General features: G+C 47.6%; 2 protein-coding genes across 14 annotated transcripts in view; one reads left to right on the top strand and one right to left on the bottom strand.

Annotated features, from left to right (window-relative positions):
• baiap2a (BAR/IMD domain containing adaptor protein 2a) overlaps positions 1 to 8,803 on the top strand; it is a 30,798-nt gene extending 21,995 nt beyond the window's left edge. For 2 of the 7 annotated variants that reach the window (XM_037257175.1, XM_037257180.1), the window contains 8 exons: positions 897 to 1,049; positions 1,151 to 1,393; positions 1,466 to 1,703; positions 1,827 to 2,028; positions 2,109 to 2,177; positions 2,959 to 3,112; positions 3,209 to 3,261; positions 7,885 to 8,803. In XM_037257175.1, coding sequence (XP_037113070.1) covers positions 897 to 1,049; positions 1,151 to 1,393; positions 1,466 to 1,703; positions 1,827 to 2,028; positions 2,109 to 2,177; positions 2,959 to 3,112; positions 3,209 to 3,261; positions 7,885 to 7,954 — 1,182 coding nt within the window. In that variant the 3' untranslated portion in view covers positions 7,955 to 8,803. The other 5 variants (XM_037257173.1, XM_037257178.1, XM_037257177.1 and 2 more) reach the window with 4 other exon arrangements.
• An 833-nt stretch (positions 8,804 to 9,636) lies between these two features.
• LOC119126083 (serine/threonine-protein kinase LMTK1-like) overlaps positions 9,637 to 20,484 on the bottom strand; it is a 27,355-nt gene continuing 16,507 nt past the window's right edge. For 2 of the 7 annotated variants that reach the window (XM_037257117.1, XM_037257121.1), the window contains 11 exons: positions 17,001 to 17,080; positions 15,945 to 16,063; positions 15,532 to 15,619; positions 15,084 to 15,217; positions 14,737 to 14,821; positions 14,544 to 14,665; positions 14,244 to 14,393; positions 11,222 to 14,168; positions 10,980 to 11,148; positions 10,757 to 10,906; positions 9,637 to 9,904 (listed from right to left, as the gene is read on the bottom strand). In XM_037257117.1, the coding sequence (XP_037113012.1) occupies positions 9,834 to 9,904; positions 10,757 to 10,906; positions 10,980 to 11,148; positions 11,222 to 14,168; positions 14,244 to 14,393; positions 14,544 to 14,665; positions 14,737 to 14,821; positions 15,084 to 15,217; positions 15,532 to 15,619; positions 15,945 to 16,063; positions 17,001 to 17,080 (4,115 nt within the window). In that variant the 3' untranslated portion in view covers positions 9,637 to 9,833. Of the gene's footprint in view, positions 9,905 to 10,015; positions 10,676 to 10,756; positions 10,907 to 10,979; positions 11,149 to 11,221; positions 14,169 to 14,243; positions 14,394 to 14,543; positions 14,666 to 14,736; positions 14,822 to 15,083; positions 15,218 to 15,531; positions 15,620 to 15,944; positions 16,064 to 17,000; positions 17,081 to 17,444; positions 18,617 to 20,484 lie in introns of those variants that run through there. The other 5 variants (XM_037257123.1, XM_037257119.1, XM_037257122.1 and 2 more) reach the window with 5 other exon arrangements.

The raw sequence follows: 20,484 nt of genomic DNA, 5'->3' as shown, positions 1-20,484 counted from the left end.
CACCATGGAATCAAACAAAAAAGAAATTACCTCATACAATGATTGACAGCTCAATCTAAACAAATGAACGTCTGCCGACAGTGTCTGACACATTTGAGTTGCAAATATGAAAAAATAATCTGAAAAAAATCTGAAAGAAGAAACACATTAAAGAGCATTAGAAACATTTTATGTTTCATCTGTAACATCTGGAGACACCAGAGCTCTGTAAACTTCAAACGGACAAAGTCATCTGGCTGTCTGAAATGTTTCTGTTGCATATCTTGCACTGTGCTGTCCGTCTTTTGCCGTCATAAAGGTAATTACGATAGCCGAAGGTACCGCTCCCGCTGACATGTTTGTGCATGTCTGATATAAAGGGGCGTGATTCTCCAATAAACACGTTAGGTAGGTAGAGAGGGCACGACTGATTGATTGACAGGGTAGCGATCCAATCATGACAACGCCATTCTCAGCCTGCGCTCCTACCGTGTTATCGATATTACTTTTTTAAATGTATTATTAATTTTATATTCAAACTGAAAACATAAACTAAATAACACGGAAGTCATTCAAGTCATCGTGTGTCAAGTCAAGTCCCGAGTCTTTAACTTCCAAGTCCAAGTCGAGTCTCAAGTTTTTTTTATTTTTGTCAAGTCAAGTCACAAGTCATCAAAACAGCGACTCGAGTCGACTCGAGTCCAAGTCACAGTGACTCGAGTCCCCATCTCTGGAAATTGACCTTGGCCAACACGCAATGATCTCAAACTCAGTCGGTTGATAGAAAGCAAAGAAAGACAGCCGATCCGTCAAGTGGGCCCAAATTGGAACGTGCGCAAGACTTTGAATGGCTTGTTTGTCAAAAGAAGTCCGGGAATGCAGCATGGAGTCTTGTTTGACCTGCTAATTATTGACAGTTTGTGGAGACCATCAGCAGCAAGCAGAGCGAGCTGGACACCTTCATCGCTGAGGGATACAAGACGGCCTTGTCGGAGGAGCGCCGGCGCTACTGCTTCCTGGTGGACCGCCAGTGTGCCGTGGCCAAAAACAGCAGCACCTACCATGGCAAGGTCAGCCCTCTTCCTGCGCCAGTGACAATAGGCTTAATCTTTTTTGACCTTCGGATGTAGTTTTCGACATGCGTCCATGAGACGCTTCCTCGTCTTTCCAGGGTAAAGACCTTCTGACCCAGAAGATCCCAGTCTGGCAGCAGGCCTGCTCGGACCCCAACAAGCTCCCTGAGAGGGCCGTGCTGCTGGCCCAGCAGATGGGCTCGGCCGCCTCGAGCAGCGCCAGCCCCCTGCACACTTCCAAATCCAACCTGGTTATCTCTGACCCCATTCCCGGGGCCCAGCCCCTTCCCGTGCCGCCCGAGCTGGCCGTTTTCATGGGTGGTGGCCTCGGGCACCAGGCGGTGAGTTTGCGCCGCCGGCCGGCTGGTCGGTCCGTCGGAACCCCGTCACTCACACCGCTTTGTTCTTTGCAGAGGCTGATGGGCCCCGATGGCATGTCCGTGGTCAACGGGACGACGGGAGTCCACGGCGAGGAATACTGGCCAGACGGAGGGACCCTGTCCCAAGTCAGGCCTTCGTCTCCGCAGGCCCAGGTGCAAGCGCAGGCCCAAGCGCAGGCGCAGGCTCAGCCTCAGAGACAGGTCAGCGACGTCTACTCCAACACCCTCCCTGTCCGCAGGCCGGGTCCCGCCAAGAACAAGAACCCTGTAGGTAAGCGAGCCCGCGATGCCAATACGTGGGACGACGGCAAAGCTCGATAGCGCCAGTCTTGCCTTTGAGACCTTCCGTCACCCCTTACTCAGCCGCTGATCGAGCCGTGCGCCTTCTGCTCAGGTGAGACACGGACCCTCCCCCGGTCCAGCTCTATGGCAGCGGGCCTGGAGAAGAACGGGCGCTCCCGCGTACAAGCCATCTTTTCGCACGCCGCCGGCGACAACGGCACCCTGCTCAGCTTCTCCGAGGGCGACGTCATCACCCTGCTGGTGCCCGAGGCCCGCGATGGCTGGCACTATGGCGAGAACGAGAAGAACAAAATGTAAAAGGCGGGCCTCGGACACCCTTGTGCACTGCTCTCTCTCTGTCTCTGAGACCTACTCGTGTGATTCTTTCACTCAGGCGTGGCTGGTTCCCATTCTCCTACACGCGAGTGCTGCCCGAGACCGATGGCGAGAAGCTGAAAGTGAAGTAAGCGGCGGCGACTCGGATGCTCCGGCCAATGGAGATAGTTGACTCGTTCTTTTTTTCTTTTCTTTTTTTTTTTGTTTTGTTTATTTTTTTCTCCCCCATCCCTCCTGTTTTCTATTATCTACAGCTCAGTAGTGATTAATTTCGGAAGAAGCACATGTCGACGTAAATAAACCTCTCCTCATCCAAGCACTGTTGTTTTTGGAGTATTGCGCCCACAGCTTCTTTGGCAGCGTTTTCTCAATCAACTAAAACACAAATGACCCTGGACAGCGTTGTGGCTTTCGGCTATAGTTTCTTTCAGCTGTTTTCTCGATTGTGTCCATCTGGGAGGGAAAGTGGGAGGACTGTGCTTGGGGAGCCTTGGCAACATGACCCCCACCCGCATCCAATATTGATGAAGAGGACTTGAGGCAAAACAAAAGCCGACCTTGGGTATTGGTGGCTGCTCTTGGCATCCGCTGTGAGAACGCTGTAGCTCCAAACAAGACCTGTATCGGTCCGGTATCCTACCTGCTATCGGTACACGCCCATTGCTCATATGTTTTGTGATGTGTGTAAGACAAAATCCACACACATCCCCACTTTGGGGCCAACACAGGGCCCTGCGGTGCGTCAAGGTGGCAGACTCCCATCCCAAATAGTGTGTTTGGAGTGCCGGAAGAGCTTGCGCAGCCATTGCTTTGCCGCTCTGCTCAGCACCGCTTGTGTTTCAAATGTCGGTTGATGGCGGCGACCCACCTGTCCGTCCTCTGAGGCTTTTCTTCTCCTGTCTGACCAGCCTGCATCACGGGAAGAGCAGCAGCACGGGCAACCTTCTAGAGAGTGACCAATCCCTGCCCACACCCGACTACGGCCTGACCGCCCGACTTTTGGCGCAGAGTCTGGCGCAGAGCCGCCCCAGGCCCTACAGCATGGCGGCCTTTGGCACTCAGGTAGGGACGCATGCTCGAATGTAGCTCAGGCTTTCTTGCACTATGCTGACGCCTGCTGGCAAGTTACTGTCACGTTTTTTGCCCGGTGTCTTTCAGCCCGGTGTCTTTCAGCCTGCTGTCGAGGATTATGACGGCCGCTTTGCCACAAGGTAAGCCTTGTCCAGCCCGGCTAGAATTTCCAAAGACAAAACGATTTTTCTCTTGCATACGTTTGCAAATTAAAACAAGGAATCAGATTGTCGTTCGTTTTCCATTTTCTGAGTTCCTAAAATCAACGTTGCCAAAAGACAAATAAGACGCTTTTCTTTTGTAAACATTTTCGGAGTGCATCTCATCACATAATTAGCAAACCAGTTACCTTTCAAATTTGGCTCACAACCCAGTGGAATAAAATACAAACTTTTGTTCTTGAACTCCCCGTGCGTGTTTTTTTGAATGCGTCTTTCTTTTTCTCTCGCAGCTGTCCTTTTCTCTTACGTTTGACACTTTTTTACTTTTAAATAAGAGCTAGTGCAGGAATGACACTCTTCCTCTGACTGTCCTGTCAGTCGTGTGTGTGTGTGTGTGTGTGTGTGTGTGTGTGTGTGTGTGTGTGTGTGTGTGTGTGTGTGTGTGTGTGTGTGTGTGTGTGTGTGTGTGTGTGTGTGTGTGTGTGTGTGTGTGTGTGTGTGTGTGTGTGTGTGTGTGTGTGTGTGTCTGTGTGTGTGTGTGTGTGTGTGTGTGTGTGTGTGTGTGTGTGTGTGTGTGTGTGTGTGTGTGTGTGTGTGTGTGTGTGTGTGTGTGCGCGCGCGCGCGCGTGTGTGTGTGTGCGCGTGTGTGTGTGCGCGTGTGTGCGCGTGTGTGCGCGTGTGTGCGCGTGCGTGCGCGTGCGTGTGCGTGCGTGTGCGTGCGTGTGCGTGTGCGTGCGTGTGCGTGTGCGCGCGCGCGCGCGCAGGACATAGCGTTTCTGCGTGTCCCCAAGCTTCACTCATCGCAGCTTGTCAGTCCGGACTTGTTTCTGCTGTCATTGTGTATTTTGTTTTGTTTGGTTTTCGATATGGGCTGAGACGTATTACCAGAAACTGAATTGGAATCGCTAAAGTTGAAAAATGGCACTGAAAAACTGAATTTGAATTTCATACATTGAATTGTTATTGCTTAATTTCAATCATTGCCTTGAAAAAATGACTGAATCAATTGTGCAATTTGCAATTATTAGTTTGGAACTCAAATCCAAATTCAAATTGTATGATTCAAATTGAACAATACAATTTCAATACACATCAATGAAATTCAGTTTTTCACTGTAATTATTCAAGTTTAGAGGTTCCAACTCAAATATAAATGACTCAAATTAATTTTGTGGCAGCATGTATTTCAGGCCATCTGCACTAAGCGTAAAAAAAGATGCTCATTTGCGCTAAGCTAGCATTCCTTGCAGATGAGATAACTTTGTGATTATCACATTGGAAAAAACAAAAGCCTTTGTGATGAGGACGTGTCAAGTCCGGTCATGGCTCAAATGACTCAAATTAATTTTGTGGCAGCACGTATTTCAGGCCATCGACGCTAAGCGTAAAAAAAGATGCTCATTTGCGCTAAGCTAGCATTCCTTGCAGATGAGACAACTTTGTGATTATCACATTGCAAAAAACAAAAGCCTTTGTGATGAGGAAGTGTCAAGTCCAGTCATGGCGCTGTTTGGAGTTGTAGGATGCCCACAGCGCCCTGCCTTCTCATGTGTCCCATCCCGGCCTGTCCGTGTCTCTGTCCATTTCTTTTTCTGAGTGTGTCCGACCTGGCAAGCTTCCTTCTCTCTTTGTTCCACAGTGACAGTCCTGATGGCAAATTGATTTCGACTGTGTGACAACACACATTGTGACAGACGCAGACAGCTGCGGATAGCGCAGGGGCTTCCCTCCTTCCCTCCCCTGCCCTCCTCGCCTCCCCCTGTCTCTCCTCCTCTCCCTTCCTTCTGCCTCCACTCACACTCCTTCAGCGAGTGGACGAGGCTGGTCTCATCCCTGCTTTCTGTCCTCTCTTCCTCCCGGCGTGCGTCCCTCCGTCCGTCCTGGGTTCTGCCGCCGCCTCTCTGCTGCTGTGCTGCCGGCTGCCTGGCGGTGTCGCTGTCGGGACAGTAGCGGTTGGTGGGTGGAGGATTGCGTTGAGAGTCGGGGCGGGGCCTACCTGCTCGGCGTGCAGCGATACGGACTCTGAGCAACGGCAGGCACGTGTGGACTGACTGCCCTTGCTCGCCTGCTTTGTCTTTTTTTTTTTTTTTTTTTTTTGCCGTGCATGTACGCACTTGTCTTTTTTTGTGGCTCTCAATAAGGAGTACAGCGTGGTCGCAACCCATAAAAGTTGCAAAAGACAAAATGGTGCTTTGAAATGCAAAATCACAAGGGAAGGCTGTGCAGGGACGATGCGATCAGTCGCGCTTACACCTGATTTATTTTGGTGTTGGCACTGCATGGAGAGAGTGACCTCCCCACCCCCCGCGCAAGATTTTTCTCAAAATAGGACAGGCAACATCAGACGGTGGTGCCCAAAGATACAAGCGACCTGACTTAAGTCTTTCCAGATATGAGCCGTTGGTCGGTCAATTGATTATTTTATTTATTTTCTGCTTTGACTTTGCAAGCAACAAAGTCAACTCACGTCACAAGCAGCAGTTTTGCATAACTAAAAAAAAAAAAAAAATTAAAACAAACACTTCAAACTATTCATTGCCACTCGTTAACCTTCAAAGTCAATGTAAAGCAAAGAACTACACTGTGTATTTACAATGACCACATCACGTTGCCTTCAAATTTGCGAGCTCAAGTGCCATGGATGGATGAACCAATAGCGCACGTCTGTCTCGAGTGCTTTAAGCAAAGAATATTTGGAGACAAACAACAGAGAAACCCATGTAGGCAGACCGTAGGAAAATACTCCCAGGCACATCTTCTCTGCAAAAATCTACCTGTGACCGTCTTCATGTGCTGTATATCGTTGTCTTCTTCTGCCCCCACGTGGCCAAGGTGTGTACATCATAAGCAGCAGCTCAATGTCCATTGAATCGAAGTCTTTCATGGAACAAAATGGTCACGTTCTCATCACCTGCAACCTTAGTTTACCATTGCCAAAAATACAAACGGGAATGAATTGAACTTGTCTATTGTCTCACGGCGGCACGTACAGTATAATAGAATGGTACATAATTATTCTTTTGTGGAGGTTTTTTGGGATGGGAGGGGGGGGGAGATGTTTTTTCTGAAAAATGTAACCATACCATCACTGCAACCTTTGGTTGTAAAACGTTGACAAGACAAAAAGAGGGATTTGGACAGAGGGGTGTGTTCACTTGATAGACGTTTTCTGCTGCATATCCTGGCGGGTGTGTTGGATGCCTTACACGCTGCTTCTGCCTGTCTTTACCCCCCTTCCCCTTTTTTGGTGCAGGCGAGCTTGAGCAACATCTCTCGAATCAATATCTATATGTGACTCGTTTGTATCCGTCCACCCAATTGCACCATTTCCTTCTTTTTGAATTTGGTCTTCTTTGTGCAAATGGCCGCGTTGGATAAGCGCTGTGAGTTTGTGGATGATTAGCGGCCATCTTTTCTCTTCATTTCCTTTGCTGCTCGCTCTGTTTTTTTTTTTCTTTTCTGATTGTATTCCCCAGTGCTTTTGTAGTTCCTTTCCTCTCCAAACTATGGGTGTCCTTGTTCAAAAACACTGAGTAGTTGTTTTATCTTATGCATGCCGTGGAGGGATATCAGAAAATGTGATTTAAAAAAAAAAAAAAAACAGACCTTGAATGTATGGTGACTTTTTACAAAAGGTATTCTAAATAAAGCTTAACTCTCTATATTAATAAATGGTCTGGTGTGGCAGCAAATCTGTTCTTCATCGCTGGGAAGTCTTTTGTGTGGAGCGCCGCCTACGCCCGCATGCATTTGTGACCTTTGACCCCGCTCCTTCCTCAGCACCGTTACATGCATGTGCGCGCTGCAACGGCCGCCTGCTTGTTGACTTTGTGTAATGACTGACGCTTGGCACTTGACCATTTTGGACCCTGCTTGCGGCACGTCATGTACTCGGGCTTTGTGTTTTTTCCAGTTGAATGCTTACAGTGCAACCTTAGGTGAAACGCAATTCGGCGCTGAAAACGATCGTTTCTGTTCCCTTGTCTGATACGCAAAATGGTGATGGATGGATGTTCTTCCGATGGAAGAAAAATAAATTGCATTTGAACAAAAGCAAATCCGGCTTTGAGATTGCACTGTACTTTTGAGTTTGCTGCGCATGTTGACATGCGAGCCAAAGCTTGAGCTGCGAGGCCAACTATTCAAATGCAAAGGTTCTCTTTCCCTTCCAGTTTGGGTCCAGAGTTGTCCCGCTTCTGAGGAAACAGGACCTCCGTAAGTGCCATGCCTCTCCCGCCAGCCACTCCCCCTCTTTGTTTCCTCCGCCTTCTTTTTAACTTAGCGCTTCCCTCGGTAGCTGCCCCTTTTTGGCAGGGAGCGGCAGCATTTTGGAGTTTTGAGCCCCGCATGCTTGTCTCCTTCATTTGCTAAAATTCTGGTGCTCCGTGTTTGTGGACATGAGTGGAAGGCTGCATGGGGAAAACGCGCATGGCCGCGGCTGAACCCGTGGCCACAGCAGCGGCCGCACCCGTGGCCGCAGCAGCGGCCGCGCCCTGCGGCCACGCCCGTGGCCGTGGCCGCGCCCGCTACGTAGGTTGGCTTGTGACTGTAATAGTTTCCCCAATTGTTCCTATTCGGTGATGCCCTCTCCTGTCCCCACAGTGATCGCTCCATGGAGGTCTACCTTCGGCCCACCTTCACTGACGACCGATCGGCCACCATCTTCTACTAGCCGGCTGCACCCCCCCTAAAAACCCTGTGTTCTTGCTTGTTTCTTAAATTTTAGACCAAAATATGGGGGGCGTTGAACAAGTTGTTCCTTCGCTTTGATGTTAACCAAATCCGTTAATTTAATGAATAGCATGGCCATACAGCACAGAGAATGGTCAATGGCAGTATCATGACAAAAAAAGTAAGCTCATTAAAAATGTTGTCGTAATATTGCCAAGAAAATGACACTTTATTCTTGTCTTTCTTTCATAGTGGAAAATGAGTCGTTTAAAAGTTTAAATATCATGACATTTGATTTCAAAATATTGCAAGAGTCTCGTTTGCATTAAGTCAATACAAAGAAAAGTTTGAATTCGACAAGAAGTCTCTGTTTTATGACAATGAAGTTTTATTGCAAAAACGTTTAAATATTTGCTGAATGTCGATTATTTTCTTTTGTTCTGGTGTTTTCTCTTGTTGGGACTTTTTTCACATAAGATTACATTCTAGCTATATTCTTGTGACGTAACTATTTTCACGCCATTCCATTTTTTTGGAACATGATGACTTCCTTCTTGAAATTGTACAATGTTTTTGCTTTCACAGAAAGAGAAGAAAGGCCAACATTGAAGCGCTATAAACTCTGAAGTCAATTTAACGACTTGACAAAAGACAATGTTGTAAGGCTACGAGATAAAGTTCTGTTATAAGAGTAAGTCAAGTATTGCCAAAGTGGTAACTTTACAAAAATCTCACTTTATTCTTTGAATATTGCGACTTTTTCCAGAGAATTTCCACTTTGATACCTGTAATCTGACAATTGTATTCTTGCAACATGACTTCCAGTCAAGTGATTTTTTTTTCCCCACACGTGCACACCAAAAAGACTTGATCCTCACAACATTGTGTCTTTATTTTTTGCCGCCTAATCTGTGCCGTTTTTCTTGCGTGACGCTGTCACTTTAGCTGATCGTTACTGATGTTACAAAAGCAGCAATAAGCTTTACGTGTTGAATATTCATAAGCGAGGCAGAAAACAGGGGTGGGGGCTATCGTCAGCAGTCACAGGCAAGTATCGGTCATGCTGCGTTCTTCCTTTTTCATTCTTTCTGCGTTGTCACGGCCCGGCGAAAATGCGTTTTGCTAATCCTTGCCTTCTTGACATTCCTGACAATGTTTGGCCGTTTGTTCTTTGCAAATTCGGCGCTTTTCTGATATTTGCTTTTGTCATTGCGTTATTGTTTTTACGTGTGTGCGCGAGCTCATGGCAAAGCTCGTCCTACCCCCTTGTAAATCCTAGTTCTGGCCGCGATCATTTGCTCATGTCAAATGCTGCTGCAGTTACAGATTGGTGAGGGACTTGAGCACCAATTCTTCTTTTCATGTTCGGCACGTTTTTGTTTGGTGCCACACCAATCGAGAAGGGTGCGAACATTTGAGGAGGACGAACCTGCCATCGTTTGACATGGTTGCTCTCGTTGGATGGGGGCAAATGCTCACATAGAAATAAAATCTGGTAGTTATATAACTTTCTTCTCGTAAATTCTTCCTTTTTTTTTCTCAGAAAAGATTGTACATATGTACGCACGCTCCTAAGAAAAGATTTTGCGCTTGTCTTCCTGAATATGTATTCCTGCCATTTGTATTTTCCCTGGCGTGCCCTTAAAACGCGTTCACGGTATTTGACAGCAAAGAAGTGAGCAGACACGTTCACGGTATTTGACAGCAAAGAAGTGAGCAGACACAGCCAGTCGGCCAGGGAGGATGCTTTTGCGTGTTTTGTTTTGGGAAGAGCTCAATGGCAGTAAAAGACGGAAAAAAATAACAAAGCAGCTGCTTCATCCAGCCAGAGGGAGCCGTCGCGCTCATCATTCGTGTCCCACTATCCGCCGCGTATTTGCTTAAGACGAAGTGGACGTGCAGACGCCGAGGACAGTATGACGATAGCACGGCATGAAAACTTCCCTCGCATCTGCAATGCAGTGGAAAGGGACACAAAACTTGGACATTTTTATCATGTTTCCAAGGTCCAGTCGATATGAAAAATCTGCACACCCCTGTTAGAGTAATCCTTTCCAAGCTTTTTTTTTCTTCATCATGAATGTGACCTCTAAGCTGTACAAGTCAACAAGGAAACAAATCTTTTCTTTCAAGAGTTATGTCTGAAGGTACGGACTGACCATTTTTAATGCCTCCAATCCGACCCTAAATACTTTTGCTCGTCTAGTAGGCTTTTTAAAGCAAGCGATGGCAGGAAAAGCCGACCAGAACATCAGAACCTTTTGTAGGGGCGCTCTTTAAATGGCGACAGGTGGGTGGATTTTTTTTTTTTCAGTTCTAGCACAAAATCTGGTATTTGAACAGGGGTGTGTAGACTTTTCATATCAGTAGATTTGTACTGTATGTGATTGTTTACTAAAACTTTCCCCCGATAAGATCTTAAAGAATAAAAAGATCTTCATTTTCCACCGCTGGGAAGAGCGTGCAAGAGTCCTTGAAAAATGTTGGGCAGAGGCAATGACTCAATGAAGCTCTTTTGGATGCAACCATGGAGCCAACACAAGTGTGGCTGGCGTCCACTTTGGGCTAAGACTGTCCGTCATCACAAAGTATGCACATTGTATACACTATGTATACATCCATACGGATGCGGCAATGCGTGGTTTGGAAGGGGGAAAGGATGAACGCTCGAGCAACTGTCCACCGATGGCCTCTCAGTCTTTTGGACCTTCTTTGGGCTCCCCTGTTAGGGATGGAAACATTTGCCAAAATTAGTCTGGAATTGGAAGCCAAGTGTTGAACCAGCTTTGAGCGAGATTGCTACCTGACACCTGCGAGATGGAGAATTTGCTGGAGGCCAGGAACCGATCGAGCGCCACACTTTTTGCCACCTCGTTTGAAGGGGAAGCGAGTGCTGCTGTGTCGGGCCTACGTTGGCAAGGCTCAAGTGCCACATTCCCCTCCCACTTCAAAGCTGAAGGCAAAGACACAACGGCCATTAAGGAACGATGAACCACGGTGAAATCTCATTGCCATGAATGTCCCACCGTGCTCTGCCCTGTCTCCGTCTGTTTCCTCACAAGCTTCAAGTTTGTTTTCATCCACGTTTGACATGTTTTCATCCAGGTTAGAGGTGACGTCATCTTTCGTCCCATTCCCACTGTATCCGTCTTCGGTGGAGAAGTTGTCGTCGACCAGATCCCCAGTTGGGCTCTCCTAAGTGCAAAAGTGAGAGCGGAGGGGTGCTTTAATTCATATTCTGAAAACCTAAGTCACTTTTATGTGGTACCTGGTCAAAGAGGAACACGGTGACATCATCGAAGAAGGACACTGTCTTTTTCTTTCTCTCTACCTCCTCACAGAGGGACTGAGTAAGGAGCGTTGGCGTTTTTAGGAGACTGCGGAGATGCCTCGCCTCCCTGCTGTCACTCACCACCACCCGCACTGCGCTCAGATCCTCGTGGCTTCCCTCGCCATCCTCCTCCTGGATGCTGTAGGTCCGCAACTCTTCATCCAACTCGCTGTCGTCCGAGTCGTCTTCGGCCTCCTCCAGCGGGGCTCTTAAAGCATCAAACTGTGCCGCCGACGCCTCAAATAAGGCTTCATTTGATGCTTGGCATGAGCTGTCCTGCGAGTCCCATTCCTCCGCATCAATGTCCTCAAAGTCTTCCTCGTTCATCCCTCTGTCCGCCAGTGCTTCCATGAATTCTGGCAGCTCTTCCTCCTCCATGGATTGATCTGCGCTTTGCTTCTCTTTGGGTTGCTCGTCGCGGCGATCAGATGCAGTGGAGTTTGTGCATAAAATCTGTCCGTGGCAACAGTCTTGGGACCCGTCACCTCCGTCCTGGTCATTTGTTGAAGTCTCCTTGACGGGCAAGGCTCCCGAGTCAACAGAGGAGCTGAGCTCCGAGCAGGGCTCCTCTTGGTACTCTCTGTCCAAGTCCAGCTGGTCATGGTCTGCGGCCGCCTCTTTGGTCAGGCACCCGCCCATCTGCACAGGCAAGGGTGACAAGGTGGACATTGCAGGTGTGCAAAAAGAATGGGGAGAGCTTGGCTCGGAGGCTCTTGCCGAAATGCAGCTGGGTTTTTGATTCAACTCCTCCCTTTTCACTGGATCTCTAGAAGAGCTCAGTTTCCCACCGTCCAAGTGGCATTTACTTGGATCGGCAAAGAATTTTGCGCCTTCCTCCTTCGGGCTTTTGTCGATTTCAGTATCATAGTCAGAGAAATAGGCAGAGTCCCGGTATGTGTTTTTATCAATGATGTACTTGTAGTGGACCTCTGAGGTGCCGCCGAGATTTTGCTGCGCACGCACTTGCACAATGAGTCCACTTGCACTTGTTTGTGGCCCTAAAAGCTCATTAAATATGAACTCTGGAGACCCATTATTTTCTGTGTCGTAGCCACTGTCCAGGGACTTGGGCTGGGCAGGAGTGCTGAGCGAGTCTGGGCTGAAGGCTCCATTGCAGGTGCTTGCCACTGACCACGAGAGTTTTGTGGTGTCTACAGAGTCGGGAGTTCCCTCCGGGTTCTTAAGCGGGCTTAGTTCTTCCTCCTGCATGTCACCATAGTCAAGGTTGAAGTCTGTAAAGATGCTTGATGTGATGTCTGCAAAGTCATCATCTTCGTCACTGTAGTCTGCGAGCTCCACGAGGCTAGCGCGAGAGTCTCTGAGCCCAGGTCCACTTGTCAATTCTCTGCTTCCATTGAAGGATAAACAAGTAAGAACAGAGACTGGTGTTGAATCCGCCTCCCGATTGTTAGCCCTCGGCTTCTCTGGAGCTTGAATCCAGCTATGACATTCCTTAAAGGATGAAGGGGACTCGACGTAGGTGGCATCGGGTCTTATGTTGGGCCTGGAGTGCAATCTCTCTCCGTTCTGTAACAACTGCGGTGTTTCATTTTCTGGGGCACTCTGACTTGTATTAGCCAGGTTGTTTTCCTGTGGACCGGCCCTACTGTCTCGTTCTTTGAGTTTGTTGGCAGCGCTCCAGGGAGATTGCCCTCGCTCCGTCTCCTCTGGAAAAGTCCTGCAACTCCGGAAGGTTTTGGTGGTGTCTTTGGTTAAAGACCACACTTCTGTGGCGTTATAATGGTGTGGGGTATTATTCTTGGCAGAATGGTTGGAGGTCCAGCTTGTGGCTTCTTCCTCAGGGAAAGTGGACTTGTCACTGTCCCCACTCCTCCGATGACCCCCCAGCGGGCCGGCGCCTCTTTTAACATCTGGACCAACAATGAGTCGAGTCTGTCCAACGGGTCCCATCGTTGTACGGCATCTGCTTTCGTCTGTTAGATAGGGATCACACAAGCCTGAGCTCAGCCCGCTCGCTGCTCGCGTCTGACTCTGCTTATTTTCTGACGATGCCAGCGGATCACAGATATTGGCGTGTTCTGAATCCGACGGAGTAGCTCGAAAGGAAGAGGAGTCTCTATGGGAGTGGCAAAACATCGCCGGACCGGATGCCTGTCGAAGCAGTGGCTCGGCGGTTGGCTGTACAGCGGAGCCTGACCCGCAATCGGAGGCGATCGATCGGAGCCCAGCTGCCGTTGACTGGTAAGCATTCGGTTGTGCGGCGGTTGAAGCCGTCTGACTTTGAGGATACGACCGAGTGCCACCGGCTTTCAGCGCAGGATTGTCGTCCACGTGAATGCGATATTCCGCTGTGTCCTCAATCCGAATGTAGTAGTCGCTGCGGACCGAGGGGCTGCGGGCACTCGGCACAGGGACCACACCTGCATGCTCAGGCTCATTGTAGAGTAAAGAGGCCTCATGCCTGCATCCACCTGAGGCGCTTTCCTCGCTTGAATAGTAGACATCCTGCGAATGCGGCTTCACCTGGCCCAGCAGGCCGCCGGTGAACGACGAGCAGTGCGGCTGCTCGGCTCGGGCCTGGTCCCACTTGTACTCAAAGTTGAGACCGTGACTTGTCTCGGTGACTGTCAGCAAGTCATCCCCCGCATCCGAGTGAAAGCTCTCAGAGAAGCGCCCCAGCAGGGGGAAGGATGACGAGGTCAGCTCCGCTGCCCGACTCGGGGCGGTGAGGTCAAGGGGCGCAGGTGCGGCCACTGGGGAGGGGGTGCCAAGCAATTTTGGTCTCAAGGCATTTCGGCGTTCTTGGAAATCCTCCCCTGCCTCACTGGAGCCTTTCGCACACAAGTGTGTGAGCAGGAGGTGAACTTCCTCGCTCCTCGGTCTCAGGTCGGGCTGCAGCCAGCAGAACTGCATGACCTCATACCTAGAGAGGGGGGGATTTGTGAACACATTCACTTCCGAGTGGACGCAGCCAGCCTGCGACGACAGTGTAGCTCACCAGCGCTCTGCCAGGGAAAAGTTGAGGTGCGGTTTGGGCAGTCTAAGCTGCTGTTCTCGCACGGCGTACATCAGCACCTGTCTGTCAGAGTACCATCGATACGGCTGATCTCCGAGCTCAAACAACTCCCACACAGTGACCCCCAACGACCTGCAACAGTCCAAATCGAGGATGAGTGAGCGGATCCCAAACAGTCCTACTCGCACAACATTCCATAAAATTGCAAGAGGAACGACGGCAAATGCAGTTCCCATGTCAAATGACGCAGTATCTGACAAATATCCTGAACAGCAAGCTCACCATATGTTGCTTGCCTTAGTCTGGTCAACGACCAAGACGTTTCCGTGGACTTGGTCTATGAGCTCTGGCGCCATCCAGCGCAGAGGCACCCAAATCTGATCTTGCGTCACGTAATAGTCCTCCTGCACATATTGTGGGTCAATTGGCTCGCCCGCCCACCTGATTAGGCAGAACGTAACAAGTCGGGCCAAACCTTAAAGAGACTGTGACCGAGGCCGTAGTCCCCAATTTTCACGGACATTTCTGATGTGAGCTGGCAGTTCCGCAGGGCGAGGTCACTGCCAAACAAGATGGAATCTTGCTTTGTAGTAGGACTGATTGGATATGCCTGGAGATGCCTCCGTTTGCTCGACTTGGGAGAGGCGGCCGCGAAGATAGGGTTGCCCCCGGCAACAAAATCACTGATGCTGGAGTTTTGACGCCACTACTCAGGCAGCACCAGGATGTTGTTGCAGGAAGAGACCGACAGGGGGTGGCACAGGTTCCCGCTGAGAACCGTGAGGGCCAGAAGAGATCCCGCCGCCTTGTTCAGTTAGTTACCTGTGAATGAAGTCATTGTCGTGGAGGTGCAAAAGCCCCGAAGCCACATCACGTGCCATTCGCTGGAGGACGAGCGGGTCGGGACTGTCCGAATCCGACAGGCGGCGACTGCGGAGATAGCTTTTCAGGTCACCCTTGGAGGAAACACAAAAGGATCATGCTGTCGCCAGTAAGTATTGCTTGGGGCACAGACAGGTGGAGCTTCATTGTAAAAGTAGTGCCTCGCCCCCAGCCCACCCTGTCTTTTGGCATCGATTGACAATTCTGAACCTTGTGGGGAACGTCACTTGTAGATTCTTCTTTTCTATTGCCCTAACACTGTCTGACTTGTGTTGTATTGCTGAGGCAAGCATGTGACGCCTTCTCTGCGTAGTAGATGAAGTGCTCGAAATGCAGGGTGGCCGGCCGGCCGGCTCGTATTGGATGACAAGATCAAAGTGTTTCCTACCAAAGGGCAAAACTCCATGAGCAGCAGATGAGGCGTGACCTCCGAGCACTGGGCCAGGCATTGCAGGAGGGCGGCGTGCTGCAAGGTCCTGCAAATGCATTCAGCAGTCATTTGCGTACCTTCTAAGAATCGCTTCCAATGTGCGAAACAGAGTGTGACTCTGCCCTTGCAAGTAGGCTGGCCCCAAAAGAAGTCGTGACTTTTTCAGACAAAACTTTTGGCTCAGACTCCGAATGTCAGTCCCAATGATGACAGAGAAAAAAAACACAAAAAGTCCTGTCGCAAGCTTTTTATTGTTCATTTTACTGGCCCCAAAAGAAGTCAGGACTTTTTCAGACAAAACTTTTGCCTCAGACTACGAATGTCAGTCCCGAGCTCAATGAAGACTGAATTTTATTGTTAATTTTACTGACCGATATGGCTGGACCTCCTCCAGGAACTGCATCTGGTCCCAGACACTTGCGCTGGCCTTCAGCTCCTTCACCACCACCCGGGTGGTGCTGAGACCCGCGTTGACCTCCCCGAGCAACACCTGATACGTTCAAAGACAGCAAATAGAATTTCTAGAAGTTTTTATAATTTGCTCAGAATTTAATACAATTTTAGATTTTTAGAAAAGAAGAATTTAGAGAAGTTCTTGCGCTGACCCGAAAACATCCATCCATTAGCTGCATGCGATAAAAAAGTGACGCATCAAAAAATTTCAACAAAAGTCAATCCCGGGTGTCACATCGTCAGTTTGTCATTTTGGTCGTGCGACACAATTATTTGAATGAATGGAACATTATTTTTCCTTGCTTCCAAATGTGACTTGTTTTCCAACTGGCGCCATTTACGTAACGTGAGGGCGCCAGCGGCCATACGCCATACGAGAGATTTGTTGCGCAAAGTCATAGGTCGTCGCGGCCGTTGCATGATGGCAAATGTATGTTTCTTCTTTTATGATGTGCTCCGTCTTGTACCTTTGTCTTTTCTCGCTCCACCTATTTTAGTCCTGACCATTCAACCCCAAATGTTCTGTCCATTCTGGCACATTTGAAATGGAGAGGAGACGGACGGACCATGTTTTACTTGCAGACGATACGACCTACTGATTTGGCTTTTGTCACTTCATAGACGACGGGGCCGTTTTTTTTTCTTCAAACGTTTTCCTCCAAATAGAAAATAAGTCAATCCTTCAGTCACATTCTTTTCAGCTTTTGTCCGTCCGTACCCATGAGTTGGCTAACATAGCTTAGCAAATGTCTCTTTTTCAGTCTTAAAAAATTAACAGTTCTAAAAGTGATCAAATCTAAACTAAAAGGGAGCATTTTCCCAGAACTAAAAATGAATGCTCTTGCTCTTAAAATGTGTTAAATCCAAGTCAACTTGAGAAACTAACGTTAAAACAAGAACTAACCTCCATGACAATTATTTTGCACGCACTGTCTCTATTTGTAGTTTGGGGATGAGACAAAGACATTGTTTACCTTGCCGAACCAGCCGTTGCCAATCTCCTTGAGATAGAGCAAACTATGGCGGTCGAGGTCTGACGATTTGAGATGCTGGACTGGAAAAACAAAGTTGTTAGTATTACGGATTGCGCTCCGTGGAACTGCAGCTACTTTTCTTGCAGGACAGCTCTGTTTGGATACCCAGCCAGCCAGTGACCCGTCGAGCCAGCCAACGCTGCTCCCAAACCAAATGAGCCACTGCTTGACTTACATGCTGCGTCACAACAACTGTGAAGAATTTGTGGAAACGCAAAACATGGGAAGTGAGGAGAGAAAAGTGCCACGAGTAGAAAAAGGGCAAGAACCGGTTGACTGGATTAACCCCCCCCTCCCCCATGGCGGTTCCCCGAGCAAGAGGCACATCACCACGAGCCAGAAGGTGTAAAAAAAGAAAAAAAAGCACAAATAAATAACAGTTACCTGGCTAGATCCTCATATTCCCAAAACAAGGCCAGTCGCTGGAGCGGAGAGGCGGAGCAGCCCGCCACTCTGAGGATCAAGTCCCGCTCGGAATCGTGAGAAGGTGGCAGTCACCGCTCCGGCCGCCGCTCCGGCAACCGCTCCGGCAACCGCTCCGGCCGCCGCTCCGGCCGCCGCCCCCCCAAACATGCCAGCCGCACAAACACCCAATCCCGCTCTGGAGGTTCTCCGGCTGTCGGGACATCCTCCACGCACGCCCAGATCTGGGACCTGAATTCTTTAGGGAGGCCGTTGCTCGTCAGTTGCTTGCTCGTGCGTCATCTGAGGCGCCAGCTCGGCGTGCGGCTCCAAGACACCCAACGCCGAATTACATAAGCCCACCCCGTCCCCCACCCGCCAGCATTCCTTGGCCCAATGGCACACAACCACATCTCTGTAAGATGCAGAAAGGAGCACTGTCGCGGTGGTCAGCCTTATCGCCAGCCCCGCCCGACGCTCGCATTTTAGGTCACGGTGCGTGCTGTCGCTCGGTGTCACAGATCCATCTCTGTCCAAGCTCGATAATGGCAGTCCTCCTCTGCCCGCCCGGGCCTTATTTCTGACCCGCTGTCCACCCCGCCTAAATGGTGGCCATTGTTGCTTTCGCTGTCACACACACACAAAGGCCCATTCAGACAGTGGAACGCCGGGCAGAGGTTGTCACGGCGATAACAATCCCACCCTTCTCCTCAAACGTGCACGACGGAGTCAAACAAAGGAGTAGGCATGTCATCCAAATGAGGAATGTGTGCATCCTACTCATGGCATTCCTAGAGAGAACGAGAGCCATCGGATGGATTCATCCGATCAAACAGCCATACTCGACATTGGTTAGTCGTGAAATAGCTCGACGGCAATACATAGACACGTTTTTACAATTAGTGCAAGGTGTCAAGTGTATTATGTACTCGCCACAAATACAGTGTACATACAGGGTGTCCCAAAAAGATTTATACACCTTTTTAGCAGCTGATAACTCAAAAGTTTGTTTTTTCTTTGCAGATTAAACACATCGATCCAAATGATGGCAGCCAGACTAAACTTCGAAGAAAGAAAATTCATTCTAAAATTTTACTGGTAGCATGAAAATGCAGTAGAAATGCAAAGACAATTTAGAAGGATGTTTCAAAAAGCACCACCAACATTCCAGTAACATTTTAGAATGAATTGTCTTTCTTCAATATAAATAAAATAATAAATAAAAATAATATATAAATTAATAAATAATATATAAATAATAAATATAGATATATGTGTATATATATATGTGTGTGTGTGTATATATATATATATATATATATATATATATATATATATATATATATATATATATGTATATATATATATATATATATATATATATATACATATATATATTATACGTATATATATACACTACCGTTCAAAGGTTTGGGGTCACAAAATTGTTTGGGTGACCCCAAACTTTTGAACGGTAGTGTAAATATTATTATAATAAAATATTATGAATTAAATATTATAAATTATATCTTATATTTGTATGAGATTATATATAATCTATGAATATAAGTATACATATATATTATAAGATTTTTTACACAGAAGATTATATATATAATCTATAAATAATTATCTAAATAAATATATACACTACCGTTCAAAAGTTTGGGGTCACCCAAACAATTTTGTGACCCCAAACTTTTGAACGGTAGTGTATATATATGTATATATATGTGTGTGTGTGTGTGTGTGTGTATATATGTGTGTTTATGTGTGTGTGTGTGTATATATGTGTGTGTGTGTGTGTGTGTGTGTGTGTGTGTGTGTGTGTGTGTGTGTGTGTGTGTGTGTGTGTGTGTGTGTGTGTGTGTGTGTGTGTGTGTGTGTGTGTGTGTGTGTGTGTGTGTGTGTGTGTGTGTGTGTGTGTGTGTGTGTGTGTGTGTGTGTGTGTGTGTGTGTGTGTGTGTGTGTGTGTGTGTGTGTGTGTGTGTGTGTGTGTGTGTGTGTGTGTGTGTATATATATATATAGACTTAGAGACTTAGACTTAGACAGAACTTTATTGTCATTTTGTCAACACTAGGTGTGTACAAAACGAAATTTCGTTGCATACGGCTTTCAGCAATGTAGAGGTATTTCGGCTGGTTAAAAAAAGTGACATTCTATATAAAAATATGAAATAAGATAATTATAAAGTACAAAGTGCAGCAGTGATAAAGTATGTGAACAGTGCAGGAGACAAAAGCAGTATTTACAAGTGTGCAGAGGAATGCTACGTTTGAATGTTCAACAGTCTGACGACAGCAGGGAAAAAACTATTGCAGAACCTGGTATATATATATATGTGTGTGTGTGTATATATATATATATATATATATATATGTGTGTGTATATGTGTGTGTATGTATGTGTGCGTGTGTGTGTATATATATATACGTGTGTGTGTATATATATATACGTGTGTGTGTATATATATATACAGTGCCTTGCGAAAGTATTCGGCCCCCTTGAACCTTTCAACATTTAGCCACATTTCAGGCTTCAAACATAAAGATATAAAATTTTAATTTTTTGTCAAGAATCAACAACAAGTGGGACACAATCGTGAAGTGGAACGAAATTTATTGGATAATTTAAACTTTTTTAACAAATAAAAAACTGAAAAGTGGGGCGTGCAATATTATTCGGCCTCTTTACTTTCAGTGCAGCAAACTCATTCCAGAAGTTCAGTGAGGATCTTTGAATGATCCAATGTTGTCCTAAATGACTGATGATGATAAATAGAATGCTCCTGTGTGTAATCAAGTCTCCGTATGAATGCACCTGCTCTTTGATAGTCTCAGGGTTCTGTTTAAAGCGCAGAGAGAACCATGAAGACAAAGGAACACACCAGGCAGGTCCGAGATACTGTTGTGGAGAAGTTTAAAGCCGGATTTGGATACAAAAAGATTTCCCAAGCTTTAAACATCTCAAGGAGCACTGTGCCAGCAATTATATTGAAATGGAAGGAGTATCAGACCACTG

The sequence above is a fragment of the Syngnathus acus genome, chromosome 8 (assembly GCF_901709675.1).
Source record: "Syngnathus acus chromosome 8, fSynAcu1.2, whole genome shotgun sequence".
Classification (NCBI taxonomy): Eukaryota; Metazoa; Chordata; class Actinopteri; order Syngnathiformes; family Syngnathidae; genus Syngnathus; species Syngnathus acus.
This window is presented reverse-complemented; position numbering and strand designations above follow the sequence as displayed.